The sequence below is a fragment of the Papaver somniferum genome, chromosome 1, assembly GCF_003573695.1.
Source record: "Papaver somniferum cultivar HN1 chromosome 1, ASM357369v1, whole genome shotgun sequence".
Lineage (NCBI taxonomy): Eukaryota > Viridiplantae > Streptophyta > Magnoliopsida > Ranunculales > Papaveraceae > Papaver > Papaver somniferum.
The window spans coordinates 247,138,006-247,160,949 of NC_039358.1; the positions used below are offsets into that span (position 1 = coordinate 247,138,006).

A 22,944-nucleotide genomic window follows, 5' to 3' on the forward strand; every position below is an offset into this window, starting at 1 on the left:
CATTATGAACAACAATCAACACAACATTATCAGCATCAGAAATAATTCTAGGTAATATATCAAAATCATTATCAGGAAATACAAGATTACAAGTACTAGCCACATCACTAAAATGTTTAGTAAGAAAAGTACTAATATCATTTCTATCCCTAAGCTAATTACCCTTAGAATCACAAAGAGCATTTATATTACTAGTGTGCAATCTTTTATTGACTATGGAATGAAAATACCTAGTATTATTATCCATTTCAAAAACAGATTTATCTCTAGATTTTTCTTTATAAAAGTCAGATTGAATTTTATACCAATTTTCCAGCTCACTAACAATTGACTTAACTCTAACATGTTGATCAACAGAACTAGTATCATTTTGAGAAGATTCTAAATCCTATTGCAGCTTATTGATATTCATTTGAATATCTCCAAACTTCATTCTATTCCATTGAGATAAGGTCAATCTAGAACTGTGTTGCTTTTGATATAACCTATGAGAAGGACTTCCACGTGTCTCTAAGTTCCAAGATCTTTCAAGAGTATTCTTAAAATTTCAATGATCTATCCAAGTTCTAAAAAACTTGAATGTTCTCCATAAATGTTTAGGAATAGGGTCTGCAATGAGTAAAACATGACAATGATCAGAGTCAATGAAATTTAAATGCAATATCTTAGCAGTGGATAAGTTTAATAACCAATCATTATTGCCAAGAGCCATATCAATCCTAGCTTTCCTAGTCCATGTTCCATAGGAGTTACTAGTCCAAGTTAAATCCCTGCCTTCATAACCAATATCTAACAAACCAGCATCATTAACTCTATTTTGAACCCAATTATCAGAGATTTATTATTCATATCCAAATGAAAGTTTAGATCACCTAAGATTAACCAAGGATGTTGAACATCATTACTAAACTGTCAAGAAGTTCAATTATGTTTTCTTAGGTTCAGTATAAGTTGAGCCATACATGAAGGAAATAAGAACTTGAGGTTTAGTTGGATCAAGTTTAATAAGATCATGAATGATATTATTATCACAACCAATTATCTCAATATCAATTCCATCTTTCCATATTAGGATTAAACCTCTAGCTTTGCCTACCCTATCAATGCACACATAATTATGATAGTGAACTGATTGAGCAATATAGATCATTTTAACTTCATCTATTTTAGTTTCACAAAGAAAGATGAAATCAGGTTTTTGAGTATGGACAAAATTTTGAAATTGTTGTTTAATAAAGTTATTGGCTATACCTCGCACATTCCCTTGAAATCATTTTCATTTTGAACTTAAAAGAAATTATGCAAAAAAAAAGGTTTAAATAGAATCATAAGTACCTTAGCTTCCTTTTTGTTGCAGTTTTGATTATCCCTTAGTGTGACAATTTGAGTTGTCTGCATGTTCACATGATTGTCAGAGCTTGAAGCATCATGTTCAAAAAAAAATACTTTCTGGAGCGTTATTTTTAATCCACCAGTTTCATTTCCATCATCAATGTTGGCTGCATTTACATATCCATCCTTTGGAGGCACAAATACACTTGTTTTAGCAGCATTCTTTTGATTAAATTTTGGGACTTGATCCCCCCGTTTGATAACAATCTGCTTCTTCTTTCCTTTCCTGGTTTCACCAAAAAAATGAGGATTTGCATGAGCCTTAGAAAGATAATAAGTAGTAGCTTTGCAGGCACCTTCAGTGTCATTAAGAATGAAACAATTGGGACAAATCTTGTGAGGATGCTTCTCCTATAAAAACTTAATCCACCTGGTAGACCCTGCATTAGTAATTGCCATCACACCCCTCCTCGTAGGAAAATTAACATCAACTTGTACACAAACTTTGACATAATCTCCTGCTACTGGGACTGCATCCTCAGAATCAACTTTAATGACCTCCCCCATAATATTTCCAATCTTAGTTACTGCCTTCACATTCATATGCTCAGGAAGAATCCTTTTCATCTGAATCCATAAACATTGTATCCCCCAGTCTAAATCTTGAAAAATAATTTCAAAATTGTAAAAATAAAGAATCACAAGTTGACCATTGATACTCCAAGGTAGAGTATCAAAGACTTTCTTACGAGTATCTTGATCCTTGAATCAAAATTCCATCACATTGTTATCCAGTTCAAAAACTTTTAGACCACCTTCTGGAATAAAATCCTATTTTAAAGCAATAAACTTTTCCACTGTCTTCAAACCTATCCTCCCTTTAATAATTATCTTACCAACTAAACTGATTTTCTCACTTTCTTCATCCTTATTTTCCGTATTGTCAGATTGATGATACTCCACTTCTTCAACATCTCCAAGTTCTAGTGCATCTTTCATAAATTTTGGTGCCAAGTCTGAAACTGATTTTTCATTATCCTCCGCCATTAGTTTGATTGAATTTGACATCTGAGAATCTTGATAAGTATTAAGTAAATGAGGAATGGGAAATTGAATAATTCTTTTATTATGTCTCAACCCTAGATAATCATGGGATTAACTTGAATTGAAAAAAGATATTCATCCGAGATTTTTGATTAACTGAGTATAACATTTCAGAAGGAAAGTTTGTTCAGCAAGGAAACATCACAGCTTCATAGAACACCGATAATTACGAGAGGAATTAATGGTCTCTGTTTGTAAAGAACTTTTTGAAATTTGAATTTCACTGAGGTGCGACTTTTATGTAACCCCTGAGTCACTATATCAACTCGGAAATGGAAAATCTCCAGAAAATCAAGCTTAACAATCTGTGAACACACAACTTTTGCAAACGCCTGAATCACAATTGTAAACAAGGTAAACATCATTTGGGATAATACCAACTGCACACACATTTGGAAGAAAAAATATTAGTTGAACATAATACATAGAATTTCAACAAAAGTTTGAATAACAATAAATCAATTTTATGAATTTAAAAAACTTATAAGAAAAGCAAAATTAAACTGATTAGAGAAGAAAAAGATAAAAGTAGATTAAAATCTGATCAAAATCATAAGAGAATAGATGAAGTTAGAAGACTGAGTTGACTCGGCAAATTCGCCTGATCCTCAAAGCCCCCTTCCTCCTTATGTTATGATTAACAACTGTTGCTAGTTTATAGGTTCTAGAAACTTAATTGATATTTGAAAAGTTCCATGGATTCTTAATCTTCTAGGATTCAAGCCATCCAAGCCTCTTAATTCTTATATCCAAGTCTCTAAGGTAACAACGTCATAGCAATGATCACAAACATCCGCATGAAATCACTTCATGTGGTTTGGATTAATATTTCAAAAGATACTTATTCACTAAAACCATCATCATCAAATAAAGAATTAATTACCCTCGAATTGTTAGCAGGTTGAAATTGCTGTTGATATTAATAATTTTTTAAATTCGGTAGATATTAGTACTAAGTTAGTTAAATAGGGGCTTCAAAGGAAACTTAGCAGAAAAATATTATTAAAAAAAATGTCTGAAAATTAAAATCCATAAATAATATTTAAAAGCTGCAGTAATGGGATCAAATCTTGTTCTCATGGGATTACATTGTACTAGAAATATTTTGATTAAGTAATCGACGGAGATTTACTTTGATTTGGATTATGTGACCATAATTAATGGTGTATAAATATTATTCAATTGAGATTCACTTTGATTCTCTTCTTTTGTTTTTGTTTTTCTCGAAAAAGACCTCGTAACATTATATTAGATAGTTCTGTAATTTCCACAAAGGGGGTCTCGATAACAGTTACAGATTCATTCAAAGTTTGAATGTTCAAATATATTAATAAAGCACCTAGTCTAAAGTATTTCCATGTATGTTGTAGTGCATACTTATTACAAAAAAATGAAATATTTGCTGCCCATATTACGTCAATATGCATAGCTAAAATGAAATGCTTGGCTCTAAAGTTTATTGGAAACTTGGTCTTATTTCCAAAATGTGCACTTATACGTTATCTTTGTTCCCTTGTTGATGTATACTTTTCAATCAGCAACAATAAAATAGGTTCAGACTTGCTTCTAAACGAGATAGTATGTCCACGCTTTTCTGTGGCCCATCGGAATGCCGCTTCAACCCCTTTCATCTCTAGTTGTTCCCATGTTGTACAATCTGTAGCGAGGTGTCACGAAAAAAAAAAGAAAAGATACCAAACTCGAGGTGTTCAGTACTCGTCCAAAGGGGAGGAATTTTTTTTTTTTACCATCACTAAAAAAAAAACCCGCCAAGTGTTATAGTGCCTATGGTCCATCAGAAGACTAGGGTTTTCCCCTTTTATTGTATAAATAGAATGCTATACCTATGTAATTGGGTTCCCTCTCCGGTTAATAGAAAGTTGTTCTCTGTTTCCTACTATTAGTCCAAACGTTATCAAGCACGAAGCTTCACCGCCGATCTAAAGTTGGGTTTTGTTCATTCTTCTTATTTCTTTGGATCGCAAGGAAGGAGCTCTTCCCCTTCACACGGTTCTTCAATTTATTTTATTTTTTGGATCTTTTTGTTTTTGGTCAAATACGACACATTAAGCGGAATGTGATCCTCAAAAGAGATTGAGTGCGTAGCTGATAGTGGCACCACACACACTATTTTAAGAAATAGGAAATTATTTGTTGACTTAATTCCTTATAAATCCTCTGTGACTACGATGATTGGATCATCAAAAGTGATCATCGAGCATGGTAATGCTTAAGCTTGTTGCAAAATGGCATAATGATTAAAGTCATTGAAGCTCTATATGCACCAGGAGCTAACCGTACCTTGTTGAGCTTCAAAGATATCCGTGAAAATGGTTATCATTTGGAAACTCACTGTGAAAATGGAATTGAATATATAAATGTTATATCTAATACATGTAAAATAAAATACATTTTAGAGAAGTTAATGAGTCACTCTAGTGGTTTCTACACTAATACTATTCGCATTATCGAATCACATGTTGTTACCAACGATGAACTGTTGAAAAGTGACTTATACAAGATTTGGAACGACCGATTGGGGCACCCAGGTCGTGATATGATAATCCGTGTTTTAAAAAATTAATATAGACAACCTTTATTTCGAGTGAAAAGTAAACTGAGACAAAAGATGGTTACAGTACACAGTAACAACGTCTGCCAGCCACTTCCATATAAAGAAACTCATGTGCAACATCTCTCGCATTCTACTTTGTGGAATTTGTCAAAAACACACCACTCATTTTGCAAAGCTTGTTCTTTAGCAAAGACAGGTGCGAGATCATCCTATGCTAAAGATATAAAATAAAACACTCCATATTTACAAACAATACAAGGTGATGAACCTATACATCCATAATGCGGACCATTCAGTAGTTTATGGTTTTGGTAGATGCTTTGACATGTTGGTCACACGTCGCATTATTTTCCACAAGAAATGATGCATTCACAAATCTCCTAGCACAATTTATACGTTTGAGGGATCACTACCCCGATTCCCCAATCAAGTATATCAGACTTGATAATGCTGGAGAATTTACATCTAAAGGATTTGATGATTTCTATATGTCTATCGGAATTGACGTAGAGCACCATGTACCCCACGTACATACTCAAAATGGTCTCGCATAATCTACCATTAAAAGGTTACAGATTATAGTTAGGATATTGGTTATGCGTTCCAACCTGCTTATTACTGCTTGGGGGTATGCCATATTGCATGTAATATTACTTATTCGCTTTAGACCTACTATAAGCCAACCATTTTCTGCGTATCATTTGGTAACTGAATATGAGACTGATATTTCACATTTATGCATATTTGGTTGTGATGTATACATGCCTATTATATCCCTACAGCGTACTAAGATGGATCCCCGAAGACGATTAAGTATTTATGTTGGATATGAATCCCCAACAATTATCCTCTATTTGGAACTTTTGACATGCGATCTCTTTACCGCTAGATTTTTGGACTGCCACTTTGATGAGACAACTTTCCCTTCTTTAGGGGAGGTATGGAAAAGGATGTCCAATGGGAAAGATAGGAATTGTGGTGATGTGTTCCCACTTTGTCTCATCTTGATCCCAGCACCTCACAATGTGAAAGCACCATTCGATTTCTTTAAAAGCACCATTCGATTTCTTTAAAAGCACCACCAAATCTCATCAACTACAAAAACCCAAGTGAAAATCAGCTCAATCTACTGAAAAATCAGTTTAATATACTTAAATTAAAAATCTCCAGTAGAAGAAATAAAAGAACCGCCAGCCGAAAAAAGATAAAAGATTCTGAAAAGCCATTTCAATAAACTTAAAATTACTAATCTCCAGTAAAAGAAGTAGAAGAACCGCTAGCCAAAAAAATCTTGAAAATTCGAAGAAAAAAGTACTATTACTAGATTACTGCTCGACAGTGGGGAAAAATTCGGTCGTCTAACGAAGAAGAACATCCGTTGATAGTAGTTTGCATATTGCAAGGAAAATATTGAGCAACTCATGTACCCGTTATTAATACGCAACACATGATCAATTTTGGTTTAATTTGAAGCAATTGAGGGTGAAATCGGTCGGGTTGATCCAGTTTGATGGGGTTTAATTAATATAATTGAGGACCCTAATTTTTCGATTATCAAATCAATTTTGGAAAAAGGATGATAAATACAACCGAATCTGAACAAAATTTTGTGAAATTCAAAAAAACTGTTGCGAATTGTATTTGGCACAGTTTTTTTCATGATTTTTAGGCCGTAACAACCGATAATCAATTCGAGTTTTGATCGATTTATGACGCTTACAATACTTCGAGGATGATAACTCTTTGATCATCCAACCAATTTTGGAGAAAAACTGACTAATTCCTATAAAATTGAATCGATCAAAAACAAAAACAAAAAATATCGCGTGCAATTATATTTTTAGCCCCCATAGTGAGCGTATAAAAGGACTCTCTTCCGCCTCTAATGATAGATTTACCATTTTATTTTACTTAGACACACTCACATGAGTGGCACATGTGGTTGACTAAGCTGTTGCAAGTCGCAACAACTTGAAGCAGTTGCAACTTTTGCAACTGTAGTGGTTATTGATACCGTTTTAGTCGCAAATTTATAACGGGCATTCATTGCTATATCCCATATATGCATAAGTGTTTCTTCGAGTATTATCACAATAACCCACTATATGTAAGATGGATGGTCGTGATATTAACATATTGCTAGATAAAAAATGCTCGAATAATACAAAAAAATTACATTTTCTCCATTTTCAAAAGGGTCGAATCTCAGAGGGCATGTTAACTGTATTGAGATGATGGCCATTAGACTATAGCGTCTAGTGTGCTCTCGTGGTGAAGTTTCTTTTAACCAATGTTTAATTTAATAATTATTGGCTAAACACTGTCACCAACAATCTTACTATTATACAACATAAACATTTTGCAATACAAATAAAGACCAGTGAAATCAGTTTGGTAAAATAACCAGCAATTCGTAAGAACTACAATTACAAACAGATAATAATAGATAAACAATAGATCCGAGAACGAAATGATTAAACTGATACAATTAAGCAAATAACGCGTTCATGGAACTTACTACTACAAAGAAGCAAACAAGTGAGTGTGATACATGATTGGTGCCATGCCGATTGCCGACGAAAGTTGCCTTTTTATATCGTTACCGGCAACATAAGCACATATTAGTTTGAAATGGACCAACTGTGCATTCAGTATGACCGACTACAAAATTGCTATGAAATCTACAAAGACTATCACAATTACTTCTTGGACACGACTTCACCCACACTGAATTTCCCACAACACATTCACCACGGACGTATCTGTATGCAATTAGAAGTAGACGGATGATCATATTAACGTCTCAAATATCATTCAAGGAAAAATAAAATAAAAAGTATATAAAAATAAAAAACCGTACAGATAATAGTAACTTACACTGTGTTTGCAACGATCAAAACCAAGAGAAACCCAATGAGAAAACTCGGAGACGAACTTAGATGAGCAGCTTTAGCCATGATTTCAATTTGTTGGATTGAGTTGTTGATATCTTATGGAGATACATCTCTTCTATTTATAGCAGCTGAGCACCGTTGTTTACTTGTTACAACAATTAATAATTCATTAATATCTTCTCATATCAAAAATAAAATAAAAAATCATTAATATCTTCCCCTAATTTATTCATTATTCATCCATGCCCCCTTGCATAATCGGTGGGTTGAAGATTCCAGGCAATTTCTTCATTTTAGCCTGTTTATTCTGTTCTCCCAGTCCCAAGATATATCTGCAGGGATGCATGCATAACACCCAAAACAAACAACAAGTTGCTTGAATGACCTAAAAACAAACAACTAGCCAAGCCTATCCTGTTACGTACATCAATTTGCCTCTAGAATCAACTGCCAAGACTATAAGTCACATGCCTTGATATTAAAAATAGATATCTCAAGTTCTCAACAGGTGCAGAGTTGAGATCAGTCCTAAGCTAGTTAAATAGGAACTTGTATGCTCCAAAACAAAATATAGGGACTTGAAAGAAAACTCAGCAGGAAAAATAATATTAGAAAATGTCAACTGAAAAATAAAATCAATATAAATAATATTTAAAAATGGAAGTAATGGAATCAAATCCTGTTCTCACGGGATCACAATGTACTAGAGATGCTTCAAAAAAAAAAAAAAAAAAAACAATGTACTAGAGATAATTTGAATACAAATTGATGGAGATTTACTTTGATCTGGATCATGTGACCATAATTAATGGTATATATAAATATTATTCAATGTCGATTTACTTCAGTTCTATCATGTGGTATTAATAGTGCTCTGGAAATTGGGCGTAATCTTTATCAACGTCTTAATTGGGCGTAATCTTTATCTACGCTCCACAATCAAACGAACATTATACGTTCGCTCGACTAAATATAATCGTCTACCACTACGCTACACGACGTCCTAAACTCAAATTTGATCTTTTTTTAGTCTTTGGTCTTTGGTTATTCTCGCACCACTGTGGTCGCACTGTGGTCGCTCTTATGGGGTAGAGTGTTCGTAGGTCCGTGCGGCTAAATCAACGCTCCACTCTTTGAATATCTCATTGACCAACACTTCCCTTCTTCATCCAATGCGTTCGTATCTATCTCAGTTCCATTCATTTTAATATCCCTTTCGAGATGTTGACATCAGAGATGACGTTTCTAGCCTATCTGTTTGTAATCACACTCCAATTTCTTTTGCTTTGCTTATGAGGGGAACCTCATAAGCAAGGAATGATCTTCTTCGATGACAGCTTGCAAATTGTGGATGTGGATTGATCAACTCATAATTATTGCAATCTATATATGTATTTTGCTCGTCCAATATGGACTTTGATTGAAGAAACATTGAGATACTGTCCTTTTGTTGTCAAGTCGAGATCATGGAAGCAGACTAATTAATCTTTTGTACTACAATTTATTATAGTATTGACACTATTGGATTAATTACTCTAACCAAATGAAAGCGTCAAGCTGGCGTAAACCAAACAAAACTAAAGTGTCGTGCTATGGTGATGCCACTTGCATTACTACGTGCGTTAAGGTAACTTATATCTCCGATATATATACGCAGGGCAAATTTTAAATCCAACTGTCAAAGTATCTCCACGTCATATCGTGTCAAACCACAGATTAGTCATCTAACAAGGAATGTAAAAGTACAGTAATTTAAGTTGACTAATTTACAGGCCTCTATAAATGAAACTCATGTCTAATATGTTTTTATCATCATCTCATCTTCTTTTCAAATCCCATGGCTACTTCTTTATCTTCTTCTCTTGTTCATTTTCTTCTTCTTCTTCCGTTCATCATTATCTCTTTCTCTAGTGCTCAAACACCTAAAAACGCTGGAATAATCTTCGATCTTGAAAGAGATCCATCAACTCTCCAATATATGGTCACAATCAACCAAGGAACTCCTCGACGCGAAGTAAAACTAGTTGTCGATCTTGGAGGAAAATTACCATGGTTTGCTTTTGTATGGACAATCTAAGATCCTGCGGTTTATAATTGTTTAGGGTCTATCCATTCATTGTCAATTGATTTTGAGTTTGATGCCCGTATTCTAACATGGTATCATAGCCAGGTTATATTTGTGACGAGTCATTGACCGCGTCTTATTCCGCGTCACCCGATTTATTATCCACGTGTTAGACCCAACGAGGCTACACGTGAAGGGGCGTGTTGAGATTATTAATCCCACATTGTATGGGCAATCTAAGACCCTGCGGTTTATAATCTCTTAGGACCTCTCCACTCATTCCTAATTGATTTTGAGTTGGACGCCCTATTCTAACAGATACAATTCATCATCATACCGACCAATCGGTTGCGCGTCGTCTCAATGCTCTAAGGCAGAAAACCAGTCAACACATGTCCCAACCCTTATAAAAAACATGTAGCATTTACATAAAAAACCCAGTAACTCGGTCTGTTGGCAAAGGTGAGCTCATTTCAGATATCGTGACTGTTAAACCTAACCCTGACAGCCAAGAGACACCAGTTCCTTCAAATCGCAGATTTACATTCGCTTGCGCAGCTGCAAGTAATATCTTGAGTGGACTTGCTAAGGCTTCTAAAGGAGTGGCTGGTCTTGGGCGTTCATCGGCTCTTTCTCTACCTTCACAATTTGATGCTGGTTTTCGGTTCCCAAACATATTTGCTGTGAATTTACACGACAGTATTACAGATGAAAAAGTACTTGAAACAAAAGGTAAGATTTATTTTGGAGGCGGACCTTACGGGTATTTCGGATTTAGCTGATAGAGTTTTAACTTACACTCCACTCTTGGTTAACCCAAAAAGTAAGGATGAATATTTCGTCAACCTAAAATCGATCAAGGTACATGGTGAAACTGTACCGATAAAGAAAAAATTGCTGTCCATCAACAAGATAACTGGAATTGGTGGAACAAAAATCGACATTCGAATTCCTTTTACTACTCTGCAGACATCAATCTACAAGGCCTTTATTAAGGCTCATACCGAATGGGTCGATCGCTTGAACACTGCTAATGCTGTGTTGATGGATTTCCCCAACATTACCATGGTTGCACCGGTTGCACCTTTTACCACCTGTTATGACGCGGCCACCATTATTCTTGGAGGGCCATCTGTTGTAAATAATGTTGCACCTAGTGTGTCTTTCGTTCTTCCCACGAGTGTATGGAACATCTCCTTTTTCGATCTTGTCATAGCTAAGGAGGGTGTCGCCTGTGTGGCCTTTGTTGATGGTGGCTTAAATCCTAAGACTTCCATTGTTATTGGTGCAAGGCAGATAGGATTCCTAGAGTTTGATATTTCAGGATCCAGATTGGGGTTTGAAGAACCAAATCTTAAAGAATCTGTAAACGGTTGATTGTTATCTTTACTTCCTTTGTTGTTTTGTTCACTTACGGTAATAAAATCTGTATTGATTAGTATTGTCTGCATCAATAAAACCATGGTTAACACTTTCACATCCCATTTACTAAAAACTTCTGGGTTGCTGGGCCTTCGCATGAAAGGCGACATGTGTGGTTATGAGAAGCTGGATTCTGTAGTATATCAAGTTTAGGAAGTTGAATGCAATTAAAGCAAATAGTTCAAATTTTCATTAAAGAAATTTTGTTTAGGTACACAAAGGAAAACAATCCATGCTGAATGTGTCGTGTGGATCCCTGCCATAATGACCATATTTATGTTTCCATCTGGTCGCCTCGCAATGCAGCAAAATTAAGCATAGTTGAACATGAGCGATACGAATATCCAAGGAAAAGAAGCTCTAGAATGAAACAGTATTGCTACGGAAGACATGACAATAAGCTGTTGAATACTTTTGGCTAATTCATCGAGGAGTATTTGGTTTTCTACATGCTACAATTAAAGTGAAAATGGGAATTCAGAATGTCCAGCACTAGTGGTTTAGTGGTAGAATAGTACCCTGCCACCCTACAGACAGGGGTTCGGTTCGCGGCTGGTGCAGCTTTGTTTTTTCATTTTCATTTCTATGGTGATTTCTATGTGATTTCATTTTCATTTGTCCACCATAGTATGGGTTGTGCGATGCAAGCGTAAAATCTATGTCCAACATTTATGAGTTTTTCTCTAGTATGGGTTGTGCGACGCAAGACAGGCCGGCCGGCGTAAAATCTATGTCAAACATTTATGAGATTTTTCTCTAGTCTACCCGGTATTTGCTACCGGAGAAAAACTTTGGTTTTGGTTTGGTGATTTCTCTGTGATGTCATAGGGATAGGTTTTGGTTTGGTGATTTGTCTGTGATGTAATAGGGATAAGGTAGTAGAGTGTAGCGCAATGTACGTGCGGCTAAATCAACGTTCCATTCTTTGAATATCTCATTCATGATCAACGTTCCCATCTCCATATATACATATCTCAATTCCATTCATTTTAATATCCCTTTCTCGTGGTTGACATAACAGATGTCGTTTCTAATCTATCTGTTCAAAAAAGAAAAAAATGATCTATCTTTTACAATAGATTGTTTTTCGTCAACAATACGCAGATTCTGATCCGCATCTTATGTGGACTTCTTTAGAAGTAAAATCAAGGTTTCCCTTTTGTTGTCCAATCTATTGTACTGATCAATGTACTGAGCCATGCTATGGTGGACACTACTTGTGTTACGACTTGCATCCAGATAACCTAAATATCGGGGATATATAGGGGCAAATCATTGGGTGCATGATTACCAGGAGTCACCACGTTCAGAAGAGGCAAACAACATACGTGAAGTGGCCTCTTTACAATTATTTTTAAAAACTAAAAGTCGAAATCAATCAACGACACCCATTAGTCATTCATAGCTAGATTGCTTGTTCTGATTTTTTATTCTAGAATCAAGAAAAAAAAAAGGACAAAATTTTAAGTTGACTAATTACTTAGAAGCCAGCCATCTATAAATAAAATCCATGTCTAGTTACAGAATATAATATAATCTTCTTCTCTTCAAATCCCATGGCTGCTCCGTTATCTTCTCCTGTTGTTCATTTTCTTCTTCATCTGTTCGTCTTTATTTCTTTCTCGAATGCTCAGACACCTACAAACGCCGGTATAATCATCGACCTTGAGAGAGATCCAGCAACACTTCAATATATTGTCAAAGTCAACCTAGGAACTCCACAAGTGGAAGTAAAACTAGTAGTCGATCTTGCTGGGGAATTACCCTGGTTTAATTGTCATGAGGGATACGATTCATCATCTGTTGAGCCAATTATCTGCACCTCACCCATCTGCTCCCAAGCAGAAAAACCAGTTGGTACATGTGCTGAGCCTGAGAGCGAAACATGTAGCATTAATTTAAGAAACCCCGTAACTCGGTCTATAGGACAAGGTGAGCTCATTTCAGATATTGTGTCTGTTACATCAAATCCTGATAGCCAGGCGACACCGGTTCTTTCAAGTCGTAGTTTTGCATTTGGTTGTGCAGCTAATAGTAATATCTTAAGTGGATTTGCTACATCCTCTAAAGGAGCTGCTGGTCTTGGGCGTTCATCGGCTCTTTCTCTACCTTCACAATTTGCTGATGGTTTTCAATTCCCAAATATATTTGCTGTGGATTTACATGATGGTATTACTGATGAAAAAGTACTTGAAAGAAGCGGTAAGATTTATTTTGGAGGCGGACCTTACATTCATTATTTATGGGGCATTTCGGATTTGGCTGATAGAGTTTTAACTTACACACCACTCTTGATTAACCCAAAAAGAAAGGATGAATATTTCGTCGATGTTAAATCGATCCAGGTACATGGTGAAACTGTACCAATAGACGAAAATTTGTTGTCCATTGACGACACAACTGGGATGGGAGGAACGAAAATCGACATTGGAGTTCCTTATACTACTTTGGAGACGTCAATCTACAAGGCCTTCATTAAAGCTCATACTGAATGGGTTGATCGCCTGAATATTGCTAATGCTGAATTGATGGATTTTCCCAACATTACTATTGTTGCTCCGGTTGCGCCTTTTACTGTGTGTTATGACTCATCAACCATTATTATTCGAGGGCCATCTGTTGTAAATAATGTGGCACCTAGTGTATCTTTCGTCTTTCCCACAAGTGTTTGGAACATCTCTTTTTTCGATCTAGTCATAGCTGAGGAGGGTGTTGCATGTGTAGCCTTTGTTGATGGTGGTTTAAATCCTATCACTTCCATTGTTATAGGTGCACGTCAGATAGGATTCCTAGAGTTTGATATTTCAAGATCGAGATTGGGGTTCGAGGAACCAAATCTTAAAGAATGTGTTGGTTGTTAATTGGTACTTTTTCTTTCTGTATTTGCTGTTCTGTTTACTTTCATGTAATAAAATCTAATACTGTATGGTTTGTATTGTTTTGCATCAATATCCCGTTTACTTTTTTTTGATGGAAGAAGAATATATACAAAAGCGGGAGTCACATTTACAGGAAATATATGCCAACGCCAACAAGAAAACCAAAAGAAAGAAAGTATATCCTATCGGCACGGTATTCTTTAGTATATTGGCACGGTATTCTTTAGTAAAAGGAGAAAGAATAGTTCAATTTGCGCTTACCGCACGGCTGTGTGGATCATTTGCTAAGCTGAATTGCTAGCTATACACAACATTTTTTGTGTATTGTTTTTCATCATGTCCTATGTAGGTCGACTAATTCTTTACACTGCAACTCAGATTTAAATGGAAATTACTAGTGATGGCAATTTCATTCAGGACTTGCCTACTAAAGGAGGAATAATTAATGGGCTTCCAAGCTTACAACGTTTACTCAATTATGTCTCTAAGGGAATGGCCTTCCTAATGTAACAACACTTTGAACAGTTCAATTGGGTAGTGCCACAGAAACATGTACCCTCCCTGGAACAAGTAATGACCATAGACACTCTCCCTCAATGGGGAGCTCTTAGGAGAGCACCTCTCTTAACTGTGCAATGGAGGTCGCTAACCTAAGCCAATGGACCTTCGGATCATCCATAGACCAGTCTCGGTAAGTATGGTTCTATTGTATCCTGTGTCGATTAACAGATGTGAGAACTTGGTTGTTGGTTTCTTTGTTGGTCAAAGATTATCCTTCTCAGCGGTTCAAGTTGCTGTGAGCAAACTTTGGAAATTCAAAAAGAAGGTAAGTATTTGCATGGAGATTCTTCTTTCATATTTGAATTCTTAGATGATGAAGATAGGAACTTAGTTCTGGAGACTAGATCATTTCAAATCTCAAAGAAACTCTTCTATTTGAGACACTGGACCCAGTTCATTGAAAAATCCCTCACTCACATTAAATAAGTGCCAATCTGGGTAATAATTAATGGTGTTCCACTGCACATGTGGGATTTAGAAGGTCTAACCTTAATTGCAAGTTATCTAGGTAAACCCTTGCTAGCAGATGACTGCACTATCAAACAAACTAGACTAGCTTATGCTAGAATTTGTGTAGAGATTGATGTTGATTTTACTTATCCCTCTAGCATTCCACTAGTAATTGATGGAAGGATTCAATGGATATCCCTATTGAGTATCAGTGGAAACCATCCAAATGCACTAGTTGTTTGGTTTTTGGTCCTTCGAATAAGGAGTGCACTAGAAAACGGAAGGCTAGATGGACACCCAAGAAAGTGATTAAAGGAAAGGATGATGGGGAGCAGAATTCTGAGAGAATTGTTGAGTCTATGAAATTGGTTTGTAATAGTGTCAACAATAATTTCAAGGTAGATGAAATTTTGTTGATAGAGAGTGTTATTGGGGAAAAGGGGAAAAGAACAGTGAGTGGTGCTGATTTAAAGTCTACTGCTGCAAAGGACTCCTCAGGTGTTGAGCTATCAGCACCGGATAAGGGGACAAATGTCAAGTGTTGCTTTGAGAAGAAGTCCAAAGTTACAAGTGCGGGTTTTAAGAAGTTAGAAGTGGTTGCAAAAGCATCAGTTTCTCATTCCTCTAAGTCTCTGGGGAAACAAGGAAATGGAAATGGCAATTGTAAAAGGAGTTATGATGCAACAATGCAAAAGGTGAAGTGCTCAGCTTCAGCTTCTGCAACAAAATCTCCTGGAAAAGCTCCTTCCGAGCCAGCTGTAGTGCAGAAGGTAGAGAAAGAGGTAAAGCACAACCATTTCATAATGCTCAGTGATTTTCTTTTCAAATCTTAAAGTCGATTTCCAATAGATAGTAGAAAGGTTTCTGCTGGGAACAATAGTGTGAAGGATAACAGCTCCAAGATCTCTGTTCCAGATGAAAACACAACTTGGAATGTTGTAAAAAGCAAGAACAATGTTTCTAGGATCAGTGATAATTTTGCCAAGGTGAATACTAATAACACCTTCATATTGGTGAGCAATGCGAATGATCCCACCACTCATGATAAATATCAATTTACTGTTGAATAGTGTGAGGATGATAGTGATGGGTTCTCAGATATAAAACCTGACAAGGATACTCATTACATGGCTATTGAAGAGAAAGCGAGCAAAAGAACTGAGAAAAAGCTCTTAAAGCTCCCAATGGAATGGAAATCTTCCTAATGAGAATATGGGTAAAGGTCAAAGATATGCTTGAAGGAAGCATAAGTAGTTTAAACTTGTAGATCTTGGTGTGTCTGCAAAAGTTGGGTTGTTGATTATAACTTTCTGTTGTTTGGATTGTTTTGGGTATTGGCTTTTCCACCCTCTGGTTTGCTTTCGTTGTTTTTTGGTGCTTCGACTTCCAAATTGACAGTGTGTCAACAACGTATGTTGGTCCACCCTGACTTGTCAACAATACTTGTTGATCCATGCACTGTGTCAACAATACTTGTTGACCCACGAACCAAATCACCATATCTTGGTTTAACTTTCCAACAATTTCTCCATCTATTAATTAGAAACTATCGTCTTTACAAATGATCTACAAGGCGATCAACGAGGCAAGACGTAATAGAAGTTCAGTCAGCATCCGGAGTAGTAATCTGCATTGCACCGGCACTTGTATAAATCAAACCAATGCCCAGTTAGTAATTTTCATCAGCATAGTACCACAATTCGTGATCTTCTTATTCTTCGTCTATTATTCAGTTTCTTGTTCTTTTGTTCTTTGTTTCTAAATTACCTTCCATTTCTTCTTACTCATCAACCCTCCAATATTGGATCAAATTAAACCGTTACAGGAACCATAAGTACAATAAAAATTTTCCTCTATTGAGAATGGTGATTCTATCTCAACAACAGACTCATTACTATGTGCTGCTGAGAAGCAGTACAAACTAGGAACCGAGTACCTGGGGACATGGCTTGTTGTTAAAAGTGTCATAAACTTATTGTTTTCAATGGCATGATTAAGATGCAATTTAACAAACTTAGGGTCTTTGAATAAACTATTACACCAGGTTTGCATACACACCTGAATCTTAAGATCGATTTTACGGGTAACATTGGAAGAATATGAACTATGATTTCTTCTGGAAGCCTTGACATGATGAAGGACACTTCTTTTCGAGGAGCTTTGTTCAGCATCATCTTTAACATTTGTCGAGGACGCTTATTCAACATCTTTTAGGTAATCGAGGTTGTTTTCCTTTTGCATCTTTAACATTTGTCGAGACTAATTTTTTAAACATTCACAATGAAAAACAATTAAGAGAGCTTGTTCACAATAAATATTTGAATAAAAAACTTGTTTCTCCATGATAAAGGTATTAATAAAAAATCTTCTCTTTTTCAAGTAGTAGAACTCTTGGCGTCTACTCTCTCGTTCAAACTTACCATCATCTGACCAACCGAGAGACAAGATTACCGCCGTGTGACGCGGTGTCTCTCTAGTAAATTTGGAGCAAGGTGATAAGGCCATGCAGCAGAGAAGAGCGTAGATTACCAGCAAGAATTGATAATTATTACAAGTAATGCAATTTTTGTAGGGCTCGCATGTGTTGTTTCCATCAACCAATCAGCACATTGTCCACTCTTTGATTACCAATCCAAGTGGGTGTCTCCATTGTTCAAAAACACAGATCCATTCTCTACTCAACCATTAACATTTAACAACACCCATTTGCAATACCTTGCTTGTTCAGACTTTTTTTTTCCTGATCGGTCAAACTTTGAAATCTGACTTACCGGCACCGGGCACTCTATAAATAAAATCCATGTCAAGTTACAATTATTATCGACATCTTCATTCCAAATAATCCCAATGGATACTTATTAAGACCCATATAGCTGGTCTTTTCAATAGGATCCATGTGAGCAGTCCAGTATCTTGAGACCCGAATAGTTTCTGAGACCCATTAGGTCGGTTTCCTATCTTGAGACCTGAATCGTTTGTCTCAAGTCTGTCTTAGGAAAGAGTTTTATTTTCTTGAGCCCAAGTATTGGTCTTGTATAAATATATGTTTGATCAATGAGAACAACACGTCAAATTATTATACCAAATTTAACATGGCATCAAGAGCGAGTTGAAAACCTAAAACCTAAACTCGTTCAAACCCTAAAAAGATGGGTGATGAAGAATCATCTAAAGGGAAAAAGGTGGAGTATGATATGCAGAAGAAGAACCCAGTATATCATCTGGGATCTAGTGATGGTCCGGGAATCATCATTACACCAATTGTTCTAAAAGAAACTAATTATGATGAATGGGCTAGAGCCATGAGGAGGTCGTTGATAGCCAAGAGAAAGTTTGGTTTTTTTGATGGAACCATCAAAGAACCCGTAGAACCAGATCAGTTGGAAGAGTGGATTGCGGTTCACTCAATGCTTGTTTCTTGGATTAGTAATACGTTAGAATCAGCGGTTAGATCAACTTTGGGAGATTATGATAATGCAAGTTTGTTGTGGACACACTTGAAGAGAAGGTTCTGTGTTGTGAGTGAAACAAGGATATGCCAGCTAAAAGCGTCACTGAGTGATTGCAAACAAAAGAAAACGGAGGGAGTTGCTGTGTATTATGGAAGATTGAACAAAATATGGGATGAGATGGTGACCTATATGAAGATACTCTAGTGCAAGTGCGGACAGTGCACTTGTAATATTGCAACTCAGGTAAGTACGTTAAGAGAAGAAGATTTCTTGCATTATTTTTTGATTGGCCTGGATTCTGTATACAGTTCTTTGCGTGAACAACTACTAGCTAGGGATCCACTTCTGTCAATAGATGTGGCATATCAAACAATTGTCAACTCAGAACGTCTGAGAATTGGATATGGAGGTGTGTCTACAGATGTACAAGAAAATATAATGACATTCAAAGTGCAATCTGATCAACGTCAGCTCAACAGCGCTTATGATCTTACCAAATACTGCAAACATTGCAGCAGACAAGGGCACTCCGACGAGGGCTTTTTTAAGATTATTGGATACCTTGAATGGTGGGGAGAAAGAACAAAGAATAGAACAAGATATGGCAGAGGAGGTAGGAAAGGTGGGAGAGGCAGTGCTGGTGCCGGGTCTACAAACGGAAGAGGAGGCAGAGGAAAAGGTAGCAACACTATCCATGCACACAACCTGCATGTATCATCAGCGAACCAGTTTAGTAGCGCGTCTTCAGCTGATGCTTCAGGCCTAGTGGGAGTTACAGCAGCACAGGTTCAACAGGTGCTTGAATTTTTGAATTCAAGAAAGTCCAGTTCTCATCTACAAGGTAACAAGAATAAAATATCCTGGATTGTAGACACAGGAGCAACTAATCATGTCACGTGTAAAATATGCGCATGTTCAGTTGGACTTCCGGATGGCAAATATGCGCACTCTGAGAAAATATGAAATGTTATTCTTCCTGGTGGTTTGAAACTGGATAACGTGCTTTATGTACCTCAGATAACCTGTAACTTAATTTCAGTTACACAACTTATTGATGAGATGAGATGTAATATACAATGTACTAACAATTTATGTCTTATACAGGACCGGTTGACGAGGAAGATGATTGGAGTGGATGCGAGACAAGGTGGACTATATATTTTCTGTGGTGTGCCTCAAGTTGAAGTTATGGCAGTAGGTGACAATACATATGAGCTGTGGCATCGACGTAAGGGACATCCTTTAGAGAAAGTTTTACAAAAGTTACAAGGTGTGAGTAGGTTAATAAAGAAGAATAATTATGCTTGTGATATTTTTCCGCGAGCAAAACATCATAGAAGTAGTTTTGCTAATAGTTTGAGTAAATCAAATTGTATTTTTGAGTTGGTTCATATAGATTTATGGGGTCCTTATAATATACATTCCTCCTGTGGAGCTCAATATTTTCTGACAATAGTAGATGATTTTTCAAGAGGTGTGTGGATTTATTTGCTTCAAAGCAAAACTGAGGTTGAATCAATATTTCGTAACTTTGTTGCTCTAATAATACGTCAGTTCAACAAAGAAATCAAAATTGTTAGAAGTGATAATGGAACTGAGTTTAATGCATTGCGTGGCTATTTTAATACTGATGGGATAGTTTTTGAGACATTGTGTGTGGGTACACCTCAACAGAATGGAAGAGTTGAGAGAAAACACCAACATATAATGAATGTGGCAAGAGCTTTGAGATTTCAAGCAAGTTTGCCAATACGGTTTTGGGGAGAATGTGCACTGACTGCAGCATACTTGATTAATCGTACGCCTACACCGATTCTAAACAATAAACTCCATATGAAATTCTGTTTGGGAAGTATCCTTCATATAATCAGTTGAAAGTGTTTGGATGTTTATGCTATGCACATAATCAAAGTAGTAAAGGAGATAAGTTCACAAGTAGAGGTAGGAGGTGTGTATTCCTTGGAAATCCTTTTGGTAAGAAGGCGTGGAAAGTATATGATTTAGACACAAAACAGTTTTTGGTGTCAAGGGATGTATAATTTTATGAGCATCAGTTCCCTTATAGAACTAGTATATCTGATAAGTCAGTTGAAAGTGTTCATCCAAGTAATGATGTGTGTTGGAGTGATGATGAAGAAAGGGAAGAAGAAGAACTAGTGCCGAGAAATGATGAATCACTAGATGAGACTGCTTGTGAAATTGAAGAATTACAAGAAGTCGCTCAAGAACATCCTAAAGAGAATGTGGCTGCAAGTAATGATGCCATGGCTGAAGTGGGATCAAAAGATGATCTTGGTGAGATGGGTAAAGGAAAGCGTCAGAAGATTCCTTCTAGCAGGCTCAAGGATTTTGTGAGGCACACAGTAAGAAAAAATCGTCCACCCCACACTCAATCTGCACAATCATCTTCCTCAGGTACACCTTATCCTTTGACATATTATGTTAGTTGTCATAGGTTTTCTACAGTGCATAAAAATTATCTTGCAGCTATAACTGCGAAGTCGGAGCCTAGCAGTTTCAGAGAAGCAATGAAGCATCCAGGATTGAGGAAAGCAATGGCGGAAGAAATAAGAGCCCTAGAAGAACAAGGAACGTGGAAATTAAGAGAATTTCCACCGGGAAAGAAGGCACTAGGAAGCAAGTGGATTTACACAGAAAAGTATGATGAAAATGGATAGTTGGTACGACTAAAGGAAAGACTAGTAATCTTTGGAAATCATCAAGTTGAAGGATTGGATTACAATGAGACGTTTGCACCTGTGGCAAAGATGACAATTGTTCGTATGTTTCTAGTTGTTGCAGCAATTAAACAGTGGGAAGTGCATCAGATGGATGTACATAATGCATTTCTTCATGGACATTTGGAGGAAGAGGTGTATATGAAGATACCACCGGTTTTTTCCAAGGGTAACCCTAATATGGTGTGTAGGATGAAGAAATCATTGTATGGTCTAAAACAAGCTCCTCGATGTTGGTTTGCAAAATTGTCAGCAGCGTTGAAGAATTATGGTTTTCGTCAATCATACTCAGACTATTCTCTCTTTACTATGATCAAGGGTAAGATGCAACTTAATGTGTTGGTGTATGTTGATGATTTGATTATTGCAGGTAATGATCTAGTTGCGCTTAAAAATTTTAAGACATACTTGGGTCAATGCTTTAAGATGAAAGATTTGGGAAGATTAAAATACTTTCTAGGTTTGGAAGTGGCTCGTAGTAAACGTGGTTTCTACATATGCCAGAGGAAATATGCGTTGGATATTATCATGGAAACAAGTTTATTAGGTGCAAAACCTGCAGAGTTTCCAATGGAAACGAATCATCGTCTTTCTTTGGCAAAAGGTGATTTACTCAATGATGTGGAGGAATATAGGAGACTAGTTGGTCGTCTGATTTATTTTTCAGTCACCAGACCAGATCTTGCTTACTTAGTGCATACTTTGTCCCAGTTTATGCAACGACCAAGACTGCAGCATTGGGAAGCAGCTCTTTGAGTGGTTAGATATTTGAAGAAGAATCCTGGACAAGGAATTTTGTTGCGCTCTGATATTAGTCTAAGTTTAAAAGGTTGGTGTGACTCAGATTGGGCAAGTTGTCCTTTAACTAGGCGTTCTCTGACAGGATGGTTTGTTCTTCTTGGAGATTCGCCGGTGTCTTGGAAGACTAAGAAGCAACATACTGTTACTCGTAGCTCAGCTGAAGCAGAGTAAAGGTCCATACCGGCAGCTACGTGTGAATTAAAATGGTTAAAACAATTACTTGGAGATTTGGGAGTTCATCATACACAAGGAATGAATCTTCTTTGTGATAGCCAATCAACATTATATATTGCTCAGAATCCAGTTTTCCATGAACGCACCAAGTATATAGAGGTGGACTGTCATCTGGTCAGGGATGCTATAATAAGGAAGATTATATCACCCTCTTACACTCCTACAACAGTGGAATTGGCGGATATTTTTACCAAATCCTTAGGGAAAGCTCAGTTTCATGGTCTTTTGTCCAAGATGGGCATTGGTGACCTACATGCTCCGTCTTGAGGGAGGGTATTAAGACCCATATAGCTGGTCTTTTCTTTAGGATCCATGTGGACAGTCCAGTATCTTGAGACCAGAATAGTTAGTTGCTATTCTGAGACCCATTAGGTTGTTTTCCTATCTTGAGACTTGAATCGCTGGTCTCAAGTCAGTCTTAGGAAAGAGTTTTATTT

The 22,944-nt window shown here is 36.6% G+C and overlaps 3 protein-coding genes, 1 long non-coding RNA gene and 1 other non-coding gene across 5 annotated transcripts; 3 read left to right on the top strand and 2 right to left on the bottom strand.

Moving 5' to 3' along the window:
• Positions 1-7,401: 7,401 nt before the first annotated feature.
• On the bottom strand, positions 7,402-8,020 carry LOC113340191. Its single transcript, XR_003355371.1, has 2 exons — positions 7,889-8,020; positions 7,402-7,773 (listed from the first exon to the last, which is right to left on the bottom strand). It is a non-coding gene; the product is annotated as an uncharacterized LOC113340191 (long non-coding RNA).
• Positions 8,021-10,678: 2,658 nt separating this feature from the next.
• LOC113276140 (basic 7S globulin-like) lies at positions 10,679-11,347 on the top strand. Its single transcript, XM_026525720.1, has one exon. The coding sequence runs from the start codon at positions 10,679-10,681 to the stop codon at positions 11,345-11,347; it is 669 nt and encodes a 222-aa protein (XP_026381505.1).
• A 1,601-nt stretch (positions 11,348-12,948) lies between these two features.
• On the top strand, positions 12,949-14,253 carry LOC113276146 (basic 7S globulin-like). The gene has a single exon (XM_026525726.1). The coding sequence runs from the start codon at positions 12,949-12,951 to the stop codon at positions 14,251-14,253; it is 1,305 nt and encodes a 434-aa protein (XP_026381511.1).
• A 551-nt stretch (positions 14,254-14,804) lies between these two features.
• Positions 14,805-14,970, bottom strand: LOC113345319. The gene has a single exon (XR_003358068.1). It is a non-coding gene; the product is annotated as a U1 spliceosomal RNA (small nuclear RNA).
• Positions 14,971-15,470: 500 nt separating this feature from the next.
• Positions 15,471-16,487, top strand: LOC113276155. The gene is made up of 2 exons (XM_026525731.1): positions 15,471-16,064; positions 16,353-16,487. Exons 1-2 carry the CDS (start codon positions 15,471-15,473, stop codon positions 16,485-16,487), a joined length of 729 nt encoding a protein of 242 aa, XP_026381516.1.
• The last annotated feature ends 6,457 nt before the right edge of the window (positions 16,488-22,944 follow it).